A 23231-nucleotide genomic window follows, 5' to 3' on the forward strand; every position below is an offset into this window, starting at 1 on the left:
ATCTTGAGCAGAATCTTTCTCTCAAACACTCCAAGCGTCGCCGCATCGGATGTTGTCATCGTCCACGCTTCAGCGCCTTACGTTAGGACGGGTATGATGAGAGTCTTGTAGAGTGTTAGTTTTGTTCGTCGAGAGAGGACTTTACTACTCAATTGCCTACTTAGTCCAAAGTAGCACTTGTTGGCAAGAGAGATTCTACGTTGGATTTCAAGGCTGACATTGTTATCGGTGTTAAGGCTGGTTTTTCTTCATTACATTCAATAATTCATGAAGATTTGGCCTTAAAAAACATTTTTTCGCGTCAATCGCCCCTGGTAAGGTTCGTGGTTATTGTAAAGTAATGTTGACAAAATTCGAGCTAAATGCGAAAAGTTTGCTTCGTGCATGAAGTAAATTGTGGCTTGTTTTCAGGAATAATTTGATAAATCGCCCTCGTACCATTAGATCAACACAGGACAGTGAGAGGAGTTCGAAAAATAAGGGCAACTAATCGCAGAGTACGGGCGCCGCAGTAACCGAATATGTTTGTGCGTGACCATCATTCGGAAGTGCGTAGATTTGAGTCTCCGTGCATGAAACACCACATTCTTCTAGGCAACCGTCGGCTGGAAATAGCAAACCTCCGAGTGTATATCTGCTATGAAAAAGTTCCTCATAAAAAATCATCTGTCGATTGGAATCGGTTTAAAACTGTAGGTCCTTCTATTTTTTGGAAAAACGACACTACAAATGAGAGGAGGAGCTCAGCCAAACATCCAAAAGGGGTGTAAGCGCCAATTATATATTTTTATTCGTTCTCACACATCGACATTCCAGATGTGCCTTTTAAATGTTTAAACATTCGCAGTACTGATGTAGAATTCATCAAGAATCAAGACAAACATTTTTCCAGGTCTGAAGAATTCAAATCGCATATTTTGGAAAAACATTTTTTTTAATAGATAATTGCTGTTATTTTTAACGTATTAAACAATGAAACTGAATATAATTTTTTTTTATTTACGCAATTTCTCGAAGGCCGCTAAAAACAGATTCCCCCTATTTGTGGGACAACACTTTGACACACACCACTAAATCGAAGACAAAACTCGGCCAAATATTTAACAAAGTTTTAGTATAGGAATGTCTACTCCTTCTCAGCTTCCTTCCGCTCATAAATGTGAAAATTAAACCCTCGCATGCTATACATTAGCACCACCAAAGTAGACTGCGAAATGTGTAAATCGATGGAAACCATGACGAAATATTAAGTGTTGCGTTAAAATCATTAACTCAAAGGATTATTTGAAGTAAATATATCAAGACGGAAATGGCTGAAAGTTTTCGGAAAATTTACGAACTGGCTTGCAGGCTTTCTGGACTTTCTTACACCTACATGCATGTACTCGTATGTGTAGCCATATTTAGCTAGTTGCATTAACTTACGAATTCCTCTAACAACCAAACCCACATAAATTAATTCTACACAACCGCATAAATATTCTCGTGGTTATCCTGCTCGAGGGTAATACAACAAATTCAATTACCAACTCTTCAAGTTTCGTTCAGAAATTCACCACATTTTTGCGCTCTTACAATACTCAAAATGCTCCCTTAAATGGATGTGAAAAGCGTATAAAGAGCGTAAAAGCTTTTCGGTTATTTCACACTTTATTCAAAAGGAAGCGGATGCATGATGGATTGAACGTTGGCTGAAAATGCTTAATATCAAAAAATTTTACTATAGAGTCTTATAATAAAAACTAAAAATTTTGAAATTAGAAGAGAATTGCAAATTTATTTCGTTCATTCATAAATGCCATTTTATGTGCAAAGCTTTTTCATTGCCTTTGTTGGTGCCGTTGATGTGCCAATAAAACACTAACCGACATCAACTCACTCCTGGCAACACATGACAGCAGGACAATTGTCATTCGTGTTCGGTTCATTAAAAGCGACAGAAGTGCATAACTGAAAAAAAGTAATAATAATTGCTCTTAGCTCAAATAGCCGTAGACGTGAACTACGTGCGTGCGAAAAGTGGGAATTTAGAAAGAAATTTTGTTAAAATTGTGTAGTGATTAAAATATTTTTGACAACTTAATAGCCAAAGTAATAGGATTGGATTCTAATCTTAGGTATAGTAAAAAAAATTGTCGGAAAATCCTGATATGTGGCAATGATAACCGATAAATGTGATTGGTGTTAGAGATAAAAAATTATCAACTGGTTTTTAAGATATATTCGAAAATGGATTCACACAATGAAGATTGGCATCAGCCAGTATCAATATTTTTACCTGAAATGAGCAGCTACGAGGACGATGAAACATTTTTTACCAGCAGAGAGGTGAGTTGAATAGAAGTAGAAAAGATCTAGAATATATAGAATATTTTTGAGTGCAAATACTTTTTTTTCACTCCACCTGGTGTGAAATATCCTGTATTTTTATGATCTATGACACCACAGGCAGTTATTTTGTGCTAAATTAAGTCAACCAGAAGTTTGCATTTTATTAGCCGATTATCAGGATTTTTTTGTTCTCGTAGGATAGAAAAAGTTTTTTTCTAAGAGCAGTAGTCCGTCGGAAAGCAATGACAAACCTCCGCGTGCATTTATGCCATAAAAAAGCTCTTCACTTGCCGTTCGAGGTCGGCTTGAAACTGCGGGTCCCTTCATTTGTGGAACAACAGCAAGGCGCACAGCACAAATAGGAGGAGGAGCTCAGCCAAACACCGAACAGAAGTGTACGGGATAGCTGTTTATTCCTTACTTTTATTTTTATACTCGAAGGAGGTAATGTGAGATTATCAGATATTTCTTTAAAAGGTTGCAATAGTATTTTAATTATTTAAAACCAATAAAAGACTTGGCGACCACCGTAACCGAGTGCGTGGGGCGTGACTACCATTTGATAGTGCCCAGATTAAAAACTTCGGGTATAAAAAACAAATGAATGAAAAAATTGTTTCTAATAGTTGCTGTCCCTCCGCAGGTAATGGCAAATATTAGAATGTACGAGTATGTCTGCTCTGAAAAACATCCTTAAAAAAGCATCCGGCGTTTGGAAACGCCATGAAACTGTGGGTACCTGCCATTTGAGAAAAACATTAAAACGCACGCGAATAGCGAATACTGGACATTTCTTTGAAATTAAAGAAAATACCCAACAGCGTCAGCAAAAAAAACAAAATTTATCAAAAAGCAACGTGAATTTCTAACCACTTGAAAATTGAATTTCATTAACCAAATTGAATAGGTTATAAAACTGCATACCTGAAATTTTTCAAGAAATTCTGATTAAAAGTGTGAAACTTTAATGAAAATTTTTTGAATTTTTATTTAATTTGCACAAAGTTTAAAACCTGGATAATTTTTGTAGAAGAATGAACTGTATTTTTGTACAGAAATTATTAAAACTAAATAAGTAAATAAATTCTCAAAACTTGCCTATAAGTCTACAGGCATATAAGACTCAGATTCAATACGTCAATAGCTTGGCAGTACAGTTCTTGGTTCTGAAGGGCAATTCAATTTTGGCGATCTGTGCTAGAAAAAGATTTAATATGTTTTATACCGCTTCAAATGTGTCTGAATTTGGTATCCCCGCAAAACTAATACGGCTATGTAGGATGACGTTGCTCAACACCAGCAGCGCCGTCAGAATTGGGAAGGACCTCTCCGAGCCGTTTGATACCAAACGAGGTTTCAGACAGGGTGACTCGCTGTCGTGTGACTTCTTTAACCTGATGTTGGAGAGCATCGTACGAGCCGCAGAACTTAATCGCTCAGGCACAATTTTTTATAAGAGCGTACAATTGTTGGCGTATGCCGATGATATTGACATCATCGGCCTTAACAACCGCGCTGTTAGTTCTGCCTTCTCCAAACTGGATAAAGAGGCAAAGCGAATGGGTTTGGTGGTGAACGAGGACAAAACGAAGTACCTCCTGTCTTCAAACAAACAGTCGGCGCACTCGCGTATCGGCACCCACGTCACTGTAGACAGTTATAATTTCGAGGTTGTAAAAGACTTCGTCTATTTAGGAACCAGCATTAACACCGATAACAATGTCAGCCTTGAAATCCAACGTAGAATCTCTCTTGCCAACAAGTGCTACTTTGGACTAAGTAGGCAACTGAGCAGTAAAGTCCTCTCTCGTCGAACAAAACTAACACTCTACAAGACTCTCATCATGCCCGTCCTTACGTATGGCGCAGAAGCTTGGACGATGACAACATCCGATGAAGCGACGCTTGGAGTGTTTGAGAGAAAGATTCTGCGCAAGATTTTTGGACCTTTGCACGTTGGCAACGGCGAATATCGCAGACGATGGAACGATGAGCTGTATGAGCTTTACGACGACATAGACATAGCACAGCGAATAAAGATCCAGCGGCTACGTTGGCTGGGTCATGTCGTCCGAATGGATACAAACGCTCCGGCACTGAAAGTATTCGATGCGGTACCAGCTGGTGGTAGTAGAGGAAGAGGAAGGCCTCCTCTGCGTTGGAAAGATCAGGTGGAGAAGGACTTGGCTTCACTTGGTGTGTCCAATTGGCGCCGGTTAGCACGAGAAAGAAACGACTGGCGCGCTTTGTTAAACTCGGCCAAAATCGCGTAAGCGGTTATAGCGCCAATTAAGAAGAAGAAGAATCAAATTATTTTCAGTACTTTTTGTAGCAAGTGTCCTTTTGTCGCTTTTGTTAGCCTAGCTGCTCAAAAGTTAATTCAAATAATTTATAAATTTTTATTCATTATTCATTTTTCTTGTGTAGCGATCGATATGTTGAAATTTTTTCGAACCCAGTAAGAGGTCTAAAGATTTACGCAAAAGCAAAATAATTTGATTTAATTCCATCCGGGTAAAAAGGAGTTTGAAAACACAAGAAAACAAATCATGAACAAATATAATATAAGTGATTCAATAGTCCTTCTAGCGATTCTAAATCAAGCGACTTCATATCTAAAAACTTACAACGAGGAAGATAAATAAATATAAAAACATTTAAGTGTCTGCAAAATTACGTGACTGAAGAGTAAAACGAACAAACTTACGTTCGCTATTTCGATCCCATTAGCGTGAGACCAATACGAGGTGTGTTCAAAAATAAGGTGAATTTTCAAGTTTCGCGGTCTACATAAATTCGACTCTCGATGATTATTTTTTATGTTGGTACACTCATCTCGAAGATATGTTCACGGTTTTAGCAACTTACCATGCTTAGCTTGTTTGTAAGAGGCAAAAATAATAGAAGTGTTTTGCATGTTCGGCGATTTTCTGCTATCGAAAAAAATGCATCAAAGGAGTTGCATCAAATTTTGTGTAAACCATGGAACTAAGTGCTCAAAAATACTTGAAATTTTGACAGTGGCATACAGTGAGCGTACTCTGAGTCAAAAAAATGTTTACAAGTGGTACAGGCTTTTCACAGCAGGTCGAGAAGATGTGAATGACGACGCTCGCTCTGGGCGCTCCAGCACATCAACTACCGATGAAAATGTTGAGAAAGTGAAGAAAATTGTTATGGAGAATCGTCGATTCACAATTAGAGAAAATGCATATCGGTTGGTTCATGCCATGCAATTTTTTCGGAAATTTTGGGCATGATGCCCAAATTGCTGAATTTTGCAAAACTGCCGAATTTTGACTAAAAACAACGGCGCATAAGCATCGCTCAGGATTGGTTGAATGACGTCAACGGTGATTCAGATTTGCTGAAAAGGGTCATAACTGGTGACAAATCCTGGGTATACTCGTATGGTTATGATATCGAAACTAAAGCCCAATCGTCCTAATGGAAGAGTCCTGGAGAGCCAAGACCAAAAAAAGCACGCCAAATTCGATTAAATGTCAAGGTTTAGCTCACTGTTGTCTTCGATTACCATGGCGTAGTGCATCAGGAGTTCTTATCACAAGATCCTACGCTAAATAAGGGGTGTTATCTTGAAGGTATGTGCCATTTGCGTGAAGGAATACGAAAAACACGCCCAGAATTGTGGGAAAAAATGTATGGCTTTTGCATCATGATGAAGCATCTGCCCACTTATCTTTGTTTGTGAGAGATTATTTGACCAAAAACCACATTGTTATCATGCCTCAGCCATCAGATTTGGCCCACTGCTATTTTTTCCTGTTCCCAAGATTAAAGAGACCCGTGAAAGGACGGCGTTTTGCAATGATTGAGGAGATAAAACCGAATCGCTGAGGGAGCTCAAGGACATACAAAAAAGTGGCCGCTTCCAAATCAGAGCTGCCTCGTGGATTGGAAAAAACGCTGGCAAAAGTGTATTATATCTGAGGGGACTACTTTCAAGGAGATAAAATAGAAATTGATGAATAAATAGATATTTTGTGAGAAAAATGAAAACTCACCTCACTTCTTGAACACACCTCGTAAATATAATTCCAAACTTTCGAAGCATCTCAAGTTTTCAACGAATCAGGGCTTTGTAGAGTATTTTCCCATTAAAGGGGCTCTTAAATCTTTCGCATAGCTGCGCACAAAGGCTAAGTTGCTGCAAGCCTTTTCGGAATTCGGTCACAAATTCCGTGAACAAAAGTTAATCCAAAGGCAAACACAACGCGCAGATTGACTAAAGCGTGAACTGAGATGAACTGGTGGTTTAAGGAGTTACATGGGTTTCGTCGGGTAAAAAAAGGCCTGTTTTCAATATTTTTTTCTGTTTAAAAATCTTATTATCTTTAATTCAAACTTTTTCTGTCTTATAGATACATATTTAAAGAATAATTTTTGAAATCTAAAAAAAAAAAAATTAAAACTCCTCCATTGTGACGTCATTTCCGGTGACCCCTCGAAAAACAGGTGCGTCCGCGTTGTCAGCATGACTCCTGATAGGATCATCGAAAATGAAAAAACAAAAATAAGTGTTTTAGTTAAGTCCATAAGCTCGTGCTTGAACGAAGGAAATAAAAAAAAGTAAAAATTCGAATTTTGGCAGACATTTTTCCAAAAAACTGAAAATTTCGGTCAAATTGAAATACTTGAAATTTAGTTTTTTCTTTAAAGAGTTGTAATTGAAAAAAAAAACAAAATCTTTCATTCAGGCACGAGTAAACTGTATCTCGAGCACCTGGGTAAAATTTCATCAAGATCGGTTGAGTAGTTTTCGAGAACATTTGACAACCGACTTTGAAAACACGGTTCTGAGAAAAACGCGTTTAAAGTTTTGAGTAACAATAAAAGTGGCTTGGAACGCATACCTTCCAAAGGCTGTATCTCCGAAATTATTATTCGGATCGACTTGAAAATTTAGGATAATATTCTTGAGATGTTGTAGGAATTAATAAGCAAAAAAAAAAAAAGAATCGATTTTTTGAAGCCATGAAACCCATGTAACCCCTTAAAATATAGGAATGAGATAGGAAGTTTTAGAAAAAGATATATTAAAATATTTATTGATATAGGTATAATGAAATGTAGGCCACTCCATTTGTGGAACAACATCAAGACGCACACCACAAATAGGAGGAGGAGCTCGGCCAAAAACCCAAAAAGGGTGTACGCGCCAATTATATATATGGGGCATTCTTCGCCAACCGGACACCCCCATCTGCCCAGAACAGTTTTATAAACAAAATTTTTCCCTATGCCGAAATAAAAGCTTATGTCATGTACTTTAATTTGTCATGTGGCACTTTTTAAATACTAAAAAGCCATTCCTTCCAAATCTCAAACAAAAAGGAAGTGATTATTAAAAGATTTTCCAATTCTCCAGAAGAAAAAAAGTTTTACTGTGAATTCTCCTCAAACATGATGCTCGGGGGTTTCTGGGTTCGCTGCTGAATATAAATATTGAAGGAAATTGCTGAAATTGGAATTTTTTTTCATAATACAGGTTTTTTTTCACAGTAAAACTTTTTTTTCTTCTGGAGAATTGGAAAATCTTTTAATAATCACTTCCTTTTTGTTTGAGATTTGGAAGGAATGGCTTTTTAGTATTTAAAAAGTGCCACATGACAAATTAAAGTACATGACATAAGCTTTTATTTCGGCATAGGGAAAAATTTGTTTTATAAAAACTGTTCTGGGCAGATGGGGGTGTCCGGTTGGCGAAGAATGCCCCATATACATACACATAATGAAAAATTATTTTTCTACTCCATCAAGTTCTTTTTCTCGAGCTTTTATTAGAGATTTTTTTGAATGTTATTTATAATAATATACAAAAATATTATGCAATACACCTGAATATTTTATACTAAATATGTGTTAATATTTGAACTATGAAATTGAGGAAAATTAATTAAAAATCAGTAAAATGTTTTTTTTTTGTATGTGTTAAGTGAAATTATCTTGTGAGCTGGATGTCCAGAATTCAATCCATGTCCTGGGCGGTCGTCCTTACAATCGTATGACGTTTGGCTAGGCTTCATCACTAACTTTTCTATTCTGTCAGAGTGCATCCTTTCAATATGATTTCGTCATTGTTTTCTTAGTTATTTTGTGAACCTGGATTCATCATTACACACCAGAAACTAAACAAAAATCAAAACAATGGATTTTTCCCGGTTCAAAGAAGGCAAAGATAGACCCTTCGGTCGGAAAGCTCATGGCGACGGCTTTTTGGAATACAAACGGCGTCACCTTCATGGATTTTTTAGAAAAAGGAAGAACGATCACTGGACAATATTACAGTGAGTTATTGGACCGCTTTCACAAAACATTGAGGGAGACACGGCCGCATTTGGCAAAAAGAAGGTGCTGCTTCAGCACGATAACGCACCAGCGCATTCATCAGGAGGTGTCGCGGCCAGACTGCGTTGTGAATTGCTGCCGCACCCCCCGTATTCACCCGATCTGGCTCCCTGCGACTTATTTTTGTTGTCTAGCATGAAGAAATGGCTCGTGGGAAAAAAATTAGTTCAAACGAGGAAGTCATCGCCGAGACAGATGTGTATTTTGGAGAGTTCGAGAAATCCTATTTTTTGGAGGGGTTAAAATGTGGTCGGAGCGTTGGGAGAAGTGTATCTGTCGAAAATAGGATTATATCTATATATATAAAAATGAATTGCTGTTCGTTAGTCTCGCTAAAACTCGAGAACGGCTGAACCGATTTCTCTTATCTTGGTCTTGAATTATTCGTGGAGGTCTAGGGAAGGTTTAAAAGGTGAGAAAAATTCGAATAAAGATATAGGTCAAAACGTGGACCCGGGTAACCTTCGGACGTGTATGTACAATATAGGTATCAAATGGAAGCTGTTGGTGAATGCTTTAGTTCAGAGTATTTTTCATGCCGCTACGTGACTAGGGTCTCGAGGTAGAGACCAAAACGTGGACCCTAGAATGTGTTTGTACAATATGGATATCAAATTGAAGCTGTTGGTAAATGCTTTAATACAGAGTATTTTTCATGCCACTCCGTGACTGGGGTCTCGAGATATAGGTCAAAACGTGGACCCGGGTAACCTTTGGTTGTGTATGTACAATATGAGTATCAAATGAAAGCTGTTGATAAGTGCTTTAATACGGGGTAATTTTCATACCTATTGATGACTAGGGCCTCGAAATATATGCCAAAACGTGGACCCGCCGTGTCTTTAAACCGAATTAAACCAAACTTACACACATTGTTAAGGAGGTATTGAAGATGGTTTCCGTATAGTTTGGATACCTATTGGTAGATAGGGTCTCGAGATATAGGTCAAAACGTGGACCCGGATAACCTTCGGATGTGTATGTACAATATGGGTATCAAATGGAAGCTGTTGGTGAATGCTTTAGTTCAGAGTATTTTTCATGCCGCTCCGTGACTAGGGTCTCGAGGTAGAGACCAAAACGTGGACCCTAGAATGTGTTTGTACAATATGGATATCAAATGAAAGCTGTGGATAAGTGCTTTAATACGGGTTAATTTTCATACCTATTGATGACTAGGGTCTCGAAATATATGCCAAAATGTGGACCCGCCGTGGCAACGGGTACAGCGTTCTTTTGATCCAGCCATAATGTCGCTTACTTTTTTAACGCTTAGGGCGGAACTGAACTGTCAAATTGACAGTGTGAGTTACAATGTGTCAATATTTCTTTCTGAATGAAATTCGAATGAAATTATGTGTGAATGAAATTTTTTTGAAAAATATAAATGGATAATGGTTAAAAAAGCTCCAATGCTTAATAGAACATATAAATTGAAACGAGAAATTCATGGATGATCAGGAAAAACGACGATTGTTTCTTAGTTATTCATATGCGTTGATTTAAAATTTAAAAACCATCTTCTTTTTTCCTGATTTTCAATTTATATTTTATATACAATATATTTTATATTTACTCAAAAACAAAAAGGAAAACAAAAAATATTGTTTATGCCAAAGCGCTTGAATAAAGAATAAAGAAATAAATAATATGAAAACCATATATTTTCTGTTCTAAACCATATCTATAAAAAATAAATAAAAAAAAGTGGTGCCTCCATTTCTAACAAGGATACTTGTTGAACCCCCTCGTACGTATCTTATACCATCACCCAGAAAAAACTTGTTGGTGTTTTATGTTCGCAGAGGCATTGAATCCGGCGTCTACCGCCGATATCCGAGCCCTAAAGCATTCACCGCGATTATAACCCAACCTAGAAAGGAGTTGTAAAATTCAAGTTCTTATATAAAATTTCGTATTAAAGAAATTGTTTGTTTGGAAATTGTCACTTAAACGCTCAAAATAACCAAGCGCGTAATGGATTAAAACCTACGCTAATTGTCTGTTTTTACTGACTGAAAAATAACTGAAAACATTTCACTTCACCTTTCTCGTCTGCTGCATGAAAGCCTTTCTTTTCCACCTCCATGCCCGGTTAAAAGACGCACGGCCATGTATTTTGTTTACATGAACCGCCATTAACTCGGAATCTTGTAGAACACGACGTTGTACATACATAAACCTTTTGATACAAAATAACCAGCGGGGTTAAACGTGCATGGCGCAGAGTATGACTGGCTTGAACAAGCAGTCCTTTCTGGCGTCCTGCAAATGGAGCTTTTCATATTAAAAATAAAATAAAATGGATACTTATTATGGTGGAAAAAAATGTTTGATTGAATGATTAAGGAGTAAGCGCTGTGTGAATAAATGAAAGGGGAAATTGTTGGCAAGTAGTTGGCGGCAAAGTCAATTGAATATCTACAAGGACCTTTTCGCAGCAGTAAAAAAATAAAGGAGGCCCATATTAAATGTGTCTGAAAGAGATGGAGAAACAAAGGAAAGGTAAAATGTGGTTTTGCTTTTGTGCGGCGGTGTTTTTTTTAAACATTCGAATAAAGAATACTTTTTGTAAGTAAGTATGAAATATATATGGATGTTTGTACAGCTGAAAGTATGCGCGCATAACGCATATGGTTAAGGGGGATACCTGACTGATATTCACTTGTTTTCGCCGTAAAAGTGCCAACAGCAAATTTGGCAATGGACATGACTTCATTAGAAGCAGTACGTGTAACTTTACCAACTCCAACCACCCTCACTCACCTCACTCAATGGCACACAGGTAAATGTGCGAGTATGTGTTGGATAAAGTTTACTATGCGCCCATGGAGTGGGCGCTTGGGGTTGGCAGGTGGCTTCATTACTTCAACTGGCTGTTGAATGGCGCTGTCTGCTGGGTGCATGCCAGGCTGACGACTTGTTATCCCCATGCGTGCTCTTATGTGCGCATGTACTTGGACCCAATTAAAGTTAATAAACATGCTTGTACGCACTATGTTCTCTGGAGACTGTGCAGCTACATTCAAACTTTGAACTCAAATGATTGCTGAATTTTCTTTTTTACCTTTGAAAATATTTTTATTCCTTTAATTAATGACTTCAACTTTTTGCCATAAACTTTCGTTAAATGCAGTCACAACGCAAAGCTGTTGTGATTTTAATAAATTAGAGTTACAATTACCGCCGCTATTGTTCCATTCAAACCAGCAGTAGAGTAGGTACGGTCTAATATTATATTTTGGCTTGTACTCATTATCATTGCCAATTTTTCTTATATGGACTTTTTTTTATTACTATTTTGACATTTCAATTTCGAAATGAGTTAAAAGGTAGCAAAGGCATGGAAAAAAGCAGATCTACCGCACCATTCAACAGCGATAAATTATGCGTTTCTTCGAGGGGTTGCCAACCGTAAAAGTGTCACAGTAATTACACCACCGTATAAGGACCAACGAATCGGTTGGATAGACGGATGGATGGATGAATGAGTTTATCTCGCTATATGCCGTTTTTGTTTTTCCTTTTTGTTTTTGGTTTTCAATTTAAAGAGGCAATCGGCAAACGACTGCAGCCCATTCAACCCTCCGCTTTGTTGCTCAGCCGCTGCCGTAAATGCTGGAAAATTATATGAAAACCGCATAGCAGATGTTGCAATTGCAAAAGTAATGTGCAATTCAATACAACCAACTGAAGTGTCTCGCGCAATGAATGAATGAGTGTCCAAGTGAATGCAAGCAGAGACATACATACATTCGAACATAAGTACGCACACACATATTCGTACATATGAGTATGCAAACTACAGCGCCTGCATATGAGCTCCTATGTGCGCTCTGAGTGAGTGAGTGCGTAAATGAAGCTGCAAATGGCATCAACACCACAGTGATAGCGGCAGTGGCAGTGGCAGCGGCAGCGGCAGCAGCATTAACGCCGCGGCGATAATTCAATTTTGACACCTCACACAACTGGTGTGCAGAAAATGAGCTCCTCGACACGGGAACTGGGCAATGGCGTGAAAATGCCCGACCGTTTACGGCGTAATGTTGTGACGGTGCGCCAAATGAGTTTCATTAAAAATTTACATGTGACAAGAGGCATTTATATATGAATACTCGCATTTACTCTTATATGTGCATATGTATGTGTTTGCGTCTGCATGTCAGTCTAAAGAAGTGCTTATCTGTGCATAAATAAAATAAATGTGTAAAAAAAAAATTAACTTCAATTCATTAATATGTCGTTTAAATGTATTGCTGTGTATGAAAATGTCATGAATACTTATTTTCCTTTCTCATTTTCACTCGAAAATTGAAATGTGCAAGTGTCTACACATTCATGTTGGATGGGTGGTCTTTTGCTGAAATGTACGGTTAATTTGTTTATTGATTTATTTATCGTAATTTTTCGTTTCATTTCGTTTCTTTCATGTCTGAAACCTAGTTTTTAGTATGAGCTTAAAGAACAAAAGATAGTGAAATTAATAAATTAAATCAATTAAAAAAAAAACAGTTTAAAAATTCATAAAACTCCTGCTTTTATGCCAAAAAGTCAAGTGGAATAGAGCTCCCTCTCTCTTTTTTTTTGGTGGGGGAGGAAGGGTAAAAAATGACTTCGCACTTACAGCGACCGTCGTCTACTGCGTCGCGTGGTGTGGCCACTAAAACAAGCCTTGCTCCCCTTTTTTAGAAACCCCCTAACCGGGACTACTTTCTGCATTACTTCGGGAGGGAACGTCCATAAAATGGACCAATTCTATTCACCCACACTGTGTACCGTGCTTGTAGCTAGTTTCATGCTATAGGCTCGTCTTCTTATGTCTCTGTCTGTGAGGCTTCGCTTTGTTGTACTGCGTCGAGGTCTATCTTTATTCTCCGTAATATGATGTCAACGTATCTTTTAACCTCATTCCAGTTATTCTCGCGTTCTATCATCTTGCCGATTACATTGGTCGGCGCGATGTCGCCAATCTGCTCGCTTTAGGCATTTCTTTCCACGAGCCATTTGTCGCAATTAAAGAACGTGTGTTCGGCGTTATTGCTCGGTGCTTCGCAGTGTGTGCACCTAGGATCACTTACCTTACCCATGCGGTATAGGTATTTCCGTAAGTGTCCGTGGCACGAGAGAAACTAAGTCATGAAATAGCACACTGCCACGAAGTTCCTTTGAACCCATTTACCTATTGTAGGAATAAGCTTCGCCATTCATCTGCCACTGGATTCAGTGTCCCATCGGCTTTGCCACCGCTGCATGGTTTGGCCGCTGCTCCGTTCCGCGGCATTACTGGTGGCGCGTTTTTTCATAGAGTGCCACGCATCCACTCATTCTCGGGCCATAAGATCGATAGGTATCTTCCCGCTGATCACTGCGCCTGAGACAGTGCGGTATGCTGAAGCAATTCTGAGAGCCGCTGTTCCTTCCAGCTTCCAGTGTTTTGCGCTTGATTTTTAAGTTTAACGCATCTTCCCATATTTCGCTGCCGTACCGAAGTATTGCGTTTGTGATGGCCATGATCAAGCTTCTTTTACTCTGGGTTGGTTCACCGATGTTCGTCATTAGTCTGCTCAGCATTCCTGTGTCTGGGGTCCAGAACGTAAGCCTGCAATCTAATTGAATGACAAGGTATTTCACCGCTTTTTGAATCACTAGGGATGTGCGCCTTGGTTCAGTTTCCTCCTGGCATCCTCGATACCTAGGGCTGAGATGATCGCCGCTATATAGTCAACGCATCCCACGTGGTATGTGTCTTCTGGTATTTTTATCTAGGATTTATCAGGATCTAGTCGTAGCTCAGATTCCCGGGTAAGAAATTTAAGATAAAATGGGTAAGTGAAGATTATAGTTTTAGAAGGGCTTTGAAAGTGAAAGCTCCGTATCGGAAGCGAATAATCAATTTCTCCTTTCATTACATTAAAAACTAAAGTCAGTGAGAGTATAGACCTTCTACTATCCAGAGACTTTAAATTAGTTTAAATCAATAATTCAGAGAGAATATTTAGAGAACACTTTCTATACACGTTCAATTCTTTCAATTGTAAATTGGTGGCAAGGCCTCCAGATAAATGTTTGAAGTCTCCTGCCGTAAACGTCCTCGAATCGTGTTTGGTTACAATAACATCACTTTTCATAAAAACTGCTTTCACTACACGAAACGATAAGTTTGGCTTTGTCACAATCAATCGTCTTCTGATCTTGCTTTGGATAGGTATTTCTTTTGGGCCTCGTCCGAAGAAATCGTCAACGTTTTTAAGTTCGGTATACCGTTGCACCCCTTCATGTATGAACGTGTTTGACTTCTTCAAATCTTTTGCTGCAGATGCAAAGGATAGGCCACTTTGGCAGCATTTATAATACATTTATTTTTTGTAACGGTACTTTAAGTTTGAATTTTGCCAAAAATTAAATTTTTTAAAAATTTTGTTTCTAAAAAGAAACTCTATTAAAGGTAAGGTTTCTGAAATGAAAATTAGACTTACGTGACGCTATGGAAACGGAACTTCTTGGCGGGTTTTTGGTCTGTCAATGATGCTTACTCTATTTTTAGAATTAATTTACATTTGCAAAATGAGACAGCCATCTAGTTCTTGATTCAAGAGATTCTTAGAGCCCGTCTTCCGACGCTTCACATTTGGGTATCTATACATAATTATATATGGCTCAGTTTTGATCTAACGTCATCGAAGTTTTTCGAGCTACGTCGCGGAGCATAAGATCAAAGTAAGATTTTGTCCACTCCGTTCCAAAAGCTTGTGCTTTTACTTCCCGTCAGAAGTGCTTGCTGCCATGTGCAGTTTCTGGTTTTCCATCAGACGCGTTCCCAGTTGCCGGAAAGGGGAAAACTCAGCAAGTATGCAGAGCTGGTTGGTTGAGGTGTTGTCTGGATGACATGCCCCATACTCAAGTACCACAAGAGATGTAATTTTGGTACACCACTTGTAGAACCACTGCCGTTATTTAGACAAACCATCTTGATTTAACTATAAATCTGCCTATGTCATCTATTTTCTTTCCTGAAATTTCTACCAAGTTGTTCATTGAGAATTTCCTCAGCATTCTATGTCGTAGAACACCCAGCCTTGAGCACGCACACAGATAGTAGACGGCTGTCTCACTAGAATCTTCTTGCTTGTAGCTTCTACATCTATCGCTATACAGCCACCCCATCTAGCTTAGCATGGTCTCTGATAGGCCAATGATCGGTTATGGTTGACGTAATTCTAAGAATGTCTGTTCTTGGCTTTCGTAACAGCTCGTCAGTTCTCAACTTGTGGTACTCTGGCCACGCTTCTTTCGCTATTTTGCCGGTATAGATGTTGGTCCATTTGTCAATATTCTGATTCTGGAATTGCAAGAAAATCTCCCTTTTGTAGACAATTCCGGGGCAGCCCACTGTTACCACTTCGGATACTCTAAAGGAAGCCCTCTTTTTTGCCAGCTCATATGTTCCTATGGCCAGGTGGCCAGGTACCCAGTTAAGAGTGATGTTTGTCACGCGTGCTAAGGCATTTCTTCTTTGCATTGTCTGACAATTTTTGAACTGCTTGACTATTCATAAAAATACATGCTTCTGATAGTTGTTGTGGGTGATTCCTGATGTTCCCTTATCCCGAGGACCTCTGCCTAAAATATGCAAAATATGCATGTTAGGTGGATAATACAATACCACTCGCGAACCAAACCTAGAAAACCAAGCAACGTCTGTCCTATAACGAACGGTTGCCTACAAGTAGGTCTTTCCGCCAGCTTTGAGATGGCAATCCCATCACGAGGATAGGAACTTTAGGTCAAGAAGCTACTGTCTCCCAATTTGACTTATTACAGAAACCATAAGCAAAAATAGAGTTTTCATCTAACAGAAAAGTAAAAATTGTTCAGAGTCACACATTTACCAAACGATTACTGAAATTAAAATGTAAGCGACTGTGCAAGTGCAAAGAGGCCGACAAAAGCCAGCTTAACATATGAAAATTAATTTTTGTGCTAAGAACAAGATATTGTATTACTGCAATAATAAAAATAAAACCACACAAACAATAAAAGTAATTTCGATAAAAACAACAACAACAGCAACAGTAAACACAACACATGCCGCCTACATGAGAAGGTATCGAGCGACTATCAGTAACCGGGTGGGCGATGGGTCAGCCACTTGAAAATACAAAGTGAGCCGATTTGTTGATTTTCGTACATAAACAAAAACAATAACAATACCAACACCAATAAATATTTACGTATGCACGTTTGTGGAAAAGTGTCAGCAAATAGGTTTCCATTTAGTGATGTTTGGAAAATGTTGCGCTTTTGTTTGAACAGAAATACCAATTTTCAAGTGGTGACAGATAAGATTCTTTGTCATCAAACGAATGACTGACGATTACTAACTTCCATTCACTCGAAGTGCACATAGATATGTACTATTTATTATTACATATTACATCTATATATATAAAATTCAAATTATGTATGTATCTATAGATCGACTTGCGTCCTAAACGCATAAACCGATCGTAACCAAATTTGAAAAACGAACTGGATACCTTACCGGGATGGTCATGGGCTAAAAAATATTTTGTTATATATAGGGGGCGTGGCACCTCCCATACAAATGGAATTTTTAACAGTCCGTATTTCTGGAAGTATTTACGTTAGACTACTGAAATTTGGTAAAGGGTTATATGACATTAATCCTTACCACATCCAGAAAAACTGCGTATAACAAAAAAGGGGGCGTGGCACTTCCCATACAACTAGAATTTTGTATAGTCCATATCTTTGGAAGTATTTAGGCTAGACCAATGAAATTTGGGAAGTGGGTATATGAGGTTAATCCCTAACACCTCCAAGAAAACTGAGAAATATGAAAAAGGGGGCTTGGCACCTCCCATATAAATGCAATTTTTCATTATCCATATCTCCGGAAGTATTTGGGCTAGACAACTGAAATTTGGTAAGAGATTATAAAAGGTTAATACCTAACACCTGCATGAAAACTGGTGATAGCTAGAAATGGGGCGTGACACCTCCTATACAAATGGGATTTTTCATACGGCATATCACTGGACGCATTTATGGTAGAATACCAAAAATTGGAAAAAAGTTTAATGAAGTTAGTATTTAGTACTCCTAGAAAAAATATGAGCTGAGAGAAAAATGGGGGTTAGACCATTTGATATTGAAACGAATTTATATTATCAACGATAGAGGTATTGCTGAATTGAATGCATTCTCTTATTGGTAAAGCTTTATCGGTAAGTAAACAGTCCAGCAATCTAAGCGAAATATCAATTTTATTTAAAAAAAATGCTTTAAAAACTACGCCATGCCTAGATAATAATGCCGGTTTAGCTACATAAATATTACACTCAAAGCTATATGATTACGTATGTAAGCTAAAATAGTTTTATTTTGAAATTAAATATGAAATAATCCAAATTAATAAAATAGCAAACCACACACATCAAATTGAAGTGCAAGTTTAACTAGCGGAAAATATTGACAGTGTACACCACAAGTTATAAAATCATCGTTTAAGCGCCATCACTGTAAATATGTAAACAAAAATCAGCTGATGCATACCATTGTAATATCTATATTCGCAAAAAGCTTTTAGAAAGGGGGGCATGATAATTATGCTGCGTAATTTGGATCCTCCACGTGTATGCAATGGCACAAGGCTAATCATCACGAAACTTTTACCGAATGTTATAGAAGCTATGGTTTTATCAGGAAATTTTGAAAACCACTAAGTTTTCATACCAAGAATTCCAATGATACCGACGGATATACCTTTCAATTTTAAACGCCTCCAATTTCCTATTAGACTGGCTTTCGCAATGTCCATAAATAAAGCTCAGGGACAATCATTAGCTGTAGCAGGAGTCAATCTAACCAACTCATGTTTTACCCATGGCCAATTATATGTAGCCCGCTCCAGAGTTGGCGCACCGAAAAACCTTTTTATTTATACTCAAAATAATATAAAAAAAATGTCGTATATCCGATCGTTTTAAATAATACCTAAACTGACTTAAAAAAGTTAAAGTTGTTTTATTTACATTGCATACTTTTTGATAGAAATGTGGGCTGAAACCCACGGGTATAAGGTAGTATTACATATTTTTAGAAAAAAAAAAAAAAACTCAAATAAGGTTTCAGAGCCTCGAACCTAAATAAAAATTTGGTAGTTAATTTTTAAATTGCGCGCTATAGTGAAATCAAGCTCTTAAATAAATTTTTATCACATATAAACAAATTACGTTTAGTAGATATTACAGCTAAATTTCCTTTATTTTAAAACGATCCCGAATTACTGCCAAGGTTCACAAAAGTCTTAATTGCAATCTCTTAAATGCTTGCACCAGTTACATACTTTGCTAACGGCTAGCAGCACTTGTGCAGCACACCGGGGATTAATAGCATATTTACAAATTTATTTAAAACAATTTGCATTAAATCCTTCCTTCCGTCTTACTTTCAACTGCGTCTCTGTGTGCCTTTGTATTTTCGCTTTTCTCGCAAGTGCCCAACAAACCATTTTGTCTGATATCAAATCGATATACATTTGATGTAAAATAGCTTTCCCAAATCTCCAACTTTAATTCTCAGCGGTACTACAAAATTTTAATTGCACTAATATTACAAAATTCTACAATAATAATCATAATAATACAGGGTCCGGCGCTCAAAGTGTAACCAATTAAAAAAAACTATAAAGTTAGTTTGAAAAATTACTTTTATTCAATTCAAAGCAAAAAATGTGTGAAAATAATACAAAATTAAGAATCAATTTACTTTTGCTCGATATGACCACCTTTTGCCTTGACTATGACCTTGAGACGCTCCAAAAACGAATCGCAAGCTGCCCGACTGTGACTTTCAGGTATTTTGACCCACTCGTGGACAATGGGTTTTTTTCAGCGCTTCCAGACTGCTGAATCTTTTAGTTCGGACCTTGCCCTCCAAAATAGCTCAAAGAGAATAATCCATCGAATTCGCGTCTGGTAAATTTGAGAGCCATTGTGCGGACGTTGTGAAGTTTGGAACCTTGTTTTTTAGCAATTCTTGGTTCACTCGAGCTTTGTGAGACTGTGCCAAGACCTATTTAAAGTCCATGATTTGCCACCGAAATGTTTGTTTGTCTACGGCTTCAAAGCAACCTCCAGAATACTTTCCGGATAATATTTCGCATTTATCTTGACCTCAGGCTTGATGAAAACGATAGGAGAGCGCCCATCTGCGGTTACAGCGGCCCAAACCATTACCTGTGGCGGGTGCTGCCTTCTAGTGGCCACCCGATTACTCAAATTTTCGTATAAACTGTCGGTTAAATGAACCCCATCGTTTTGGGAGTTTACGAATTGCTCAATTTCAATAATTTTCTAGTCAGAAAACACAATGTACGGAAATTGACCGCTTTCGGCCAAGCGAAGTAACTCCTTCGCTCTCTCAAGTCTGACTTGTTACTGCTTTGGTGTGAGATCATGCGCCTTTTGGATCTTGTAAGGCTTCACTTTGATATCATTTTTCAGTATGCGGCGGATGCTACGGTCAGGTATTTTCAGTTCTTTCGCCATTTGATTGACACTTCGTCGGAGATTTCTCTCAAGTCACTTTTTGAACCATTTCACGTGACGTTACTATTAGTATCATTGTAACGAGTAGTGGTGCGATAAACAAAAACTTTATTTACTTTAAGGTCTTCGGGCTCACGAACAATCGCTGGTTGTGATTTTCCAGCCAAATATAATGCAATCACACTATTACGTTTGAAATCCATTACTGATTTTTTTTTTTCGAGTTTACTCTCGGCAAAATGCTTCCGCGCGCTTGTAAACAATACTCTGGGCTGTCATTTAGCCCCCTAACAGACAGCTGATACCCGTGCATTCGCTGCGTGAGCGGTCTGAAGTTGGTTACACTTCGAGTGGCGGACCCTGTAGTTTCTATAGCGCCGTCTGGTGGGCGCAATGTGCCTTTATAAAATGTTTTAAAATCGCTTTGGATTTCAGCACTTGCCTTGATTTGAGATCGTGTCGTATTAAATCTGATTTCTCCATTAAGACTGTGTCTCCATGAGCCTGGAGGTCGTCTACTTCTGCGCGATTCGCTTGGATTCTTATTAAAGACCATTTTTCTGATGTCGTGTAGGGCCATTTAAGCTCTCGGATTTCCAAATGAATCCGTTATTGTTTACTGCGCCTGTGGAATTATTGATTCGACACCCAAGTACATGGCCATCACACACGAAGAATGACTCTGAGACATCGATTGCGAAAGTTTAAAGTTTTTTGGTGCTTTCCGCTGATATGCGCCATATTTCGCTCCCATAAAGCAAAACCGGGTTTACATTTAAAATGGAAATACGAAGTTTGGTCTGCTTCGAAGTATGCTTATTATAATTATACTTAAAACTTTTTTAAATAAAAGTTTCTTAAATAAAATAAAGTTGCAAAGAAAATATAAATGCTGAAAGAATTTTTTTCGTTTCTCAAATATCTCAACTCCAGTACAGGTAGAGGACTAAGGTTTGAAAAAGTGGTTATTATCAAATGATAAGGAATGATAAAACTTATTATTATTACACCCAACTCTATTTTTACGTGGCCTTTACTCTTCTTCATACGATTTTTTACACAAAATTTTGGTACTTGGACGAAACTTAAAACGAAATATATTTTCCTAAACAAAACATGGTTCATAAAATAATAAAAAAAATTTCGTATAAGTTAAGAGAAACTAAGCAAGGCCAACTGTGCATTAAAATTTCAATGTAATACTTAGATGGCGTGCAGCTGGATAATAAGTATTGTATCAGGTGGCGCAAAATTAATCATCAAATTTTGTGTTTGAATAAAAAAAATGTTTAGTGACGGAAATCTTAATTTGAGACACATTTCTTGTCTGTTTGTATACTGCAGCTGTTCATTTTCAAAAATTACAAGTTTTCCGATAGGGTGATTAATTTTGCGCCGCCTTTTACAAGCAACTCGAGATAGAAAAAAACAGTTGCTAATAACAGATCTCGCTACAACAAAAAAAGCCCTTCAAAATTTGAATAATATCTAGAAATATCTCACATATCTATATCTACTGGTCCATTCGGTAATAAACGTGCTCGCTTGTTATCAAGTAGCGATGACTAGCTGCGAAACTGGTTTCTATTCATTCAATTTCAATTCGAATATTTATATATTTTGTACGTACGGATTGAATTTTCAGTGAACACTAAATTTAATTTGACATTTTTTGTAATAAAAATAACAGGTGGTTAAGTTTTAAGGGCCGGTGTTGATTTTGAATAAAATACAATTTTTTTAAAAAGTTATTATCATTTCTTTTTATTATGATAATATTGGTATGACTCAATTACGCACAGATCAAAATATCGGCCAAATGGCTACCGCGGCCTCGGCGGCACACCTCCATCCAATGGTCCAAACTTTCGATGACGCTGAGGCATAATTGAGGTTCTATGCCGGTAATGTGCCGAATTATCTCATCCTTTAGCTCTTGAATTGTTGCTGGCTTATCGACGTACACCTTTTCTTTCAAATAACCCCAAAGAAAGGGACTGGCCTCTTTTTGGGAAAAATACGGCACAATGATGCCGCCGGCCCATAAACCGCACCAAGCAGTCAGTCTTTGTGGGTGCATTGGTTTTTCGGCAATCAGTCTTGGATTATCATTCGCCCAAATGCGGCAATTCTGCTTATTGACGAATTTATTGAGGTGAAAATGTGAAGATGATTTTCTTCGAAAATTGGTCATTCACTGTTGCCATTTCCTGCCACCATTCTGGCCATTGACGACGCTTGAAATGGTCAAGAGGCTTTAGTTCTTGAGTCAAGTGCACCTTGAAAGCGTGTAAGTGCAAGTTTTTATGCATAATGTTCATCAACGACGAGCGTGAGAGGTGCAATTGTTGGGCACGACGACGAGTTGAGGTGGACGGCTCTTCAACCACATTAACGCGAACAGCAGCAATATTTTCTGCAGTACGAGCTGTACGAGTATGCACTGGTACTTTCACATCTCCTACAGACCCGGTTTGCTCAAACTTGTGCACAATTTTTCCGATTTTACACATATTTGGACGATTAAATTGACCGAAAAAATCACGAAGTCTGCGATATGCATTTTGATTTGAACGCCCGTTTTCATAATAAGCCTGAATAACTTTAACGCATTGCTCGATTGTGTATCTTTCGATGGTTCAAATTGAGTTAGTCTGAAATTGATAAATGTCAAATGAAATGCAGAAAAAGCTTGACGCTTAAGAGTGGTTTAAATTCAACATAGGTCCTTAAAATTTAACCACCTTTCATATTTTTTTTGTTTTACAAATACATGTATAATATATATTTCATTATTACTTTTTGATTTTTTTTGTTTTTGGGAAAAATATGTAAAGTTTTTTATCTTACACCGATTTTTAAGCTTCTGAAACATTTCCCTAAACTTATCTAATGTCGTTTGAATTTTTTTGCATAATTTTTTTTTTTTTTTTTTTTTGCACGATTGTTTTTTTTTTG

General features: G+C 37.7%; 1 protein-coding gene across 1 annotated transcript in view; it reads left to right on the forward strand.

The window, feature by feature from the left end:
• Positions 1–2229: 2229 nt before the first annotated feature.
• The window catches only part of LOC129240744 (homeobox protein caupolican-like), a 98685-nt gene continuing 77683 nt past the window's right edge, over positions 2230–23231 (forward strand). The window contains exon 1 of the mRNA XM_054876716.1: positions 2230–2328. Within this exon, the coding sequence (XP_054732691.1) occupies positions 2230–2328 (99 nt within the window). The remainder of the gene's footprint in view (positions 2329–23231) is intronic.

This window comes from Anastrepha obliqua, chromosome 3 (assembly GCF_027943255.1).
Source record: "Anastrepha obliqua isolate idAnaObli1 chromosome 3, idAnaObli1_1.0, whole genome shotgun sequence".
Classification (NCBI taxonomy): Eukaryota; Metazoa; Arthropoda; class Insecta; order Diptera; family Tephritidae; genus Anastrepha; species Anastrepha obliqua.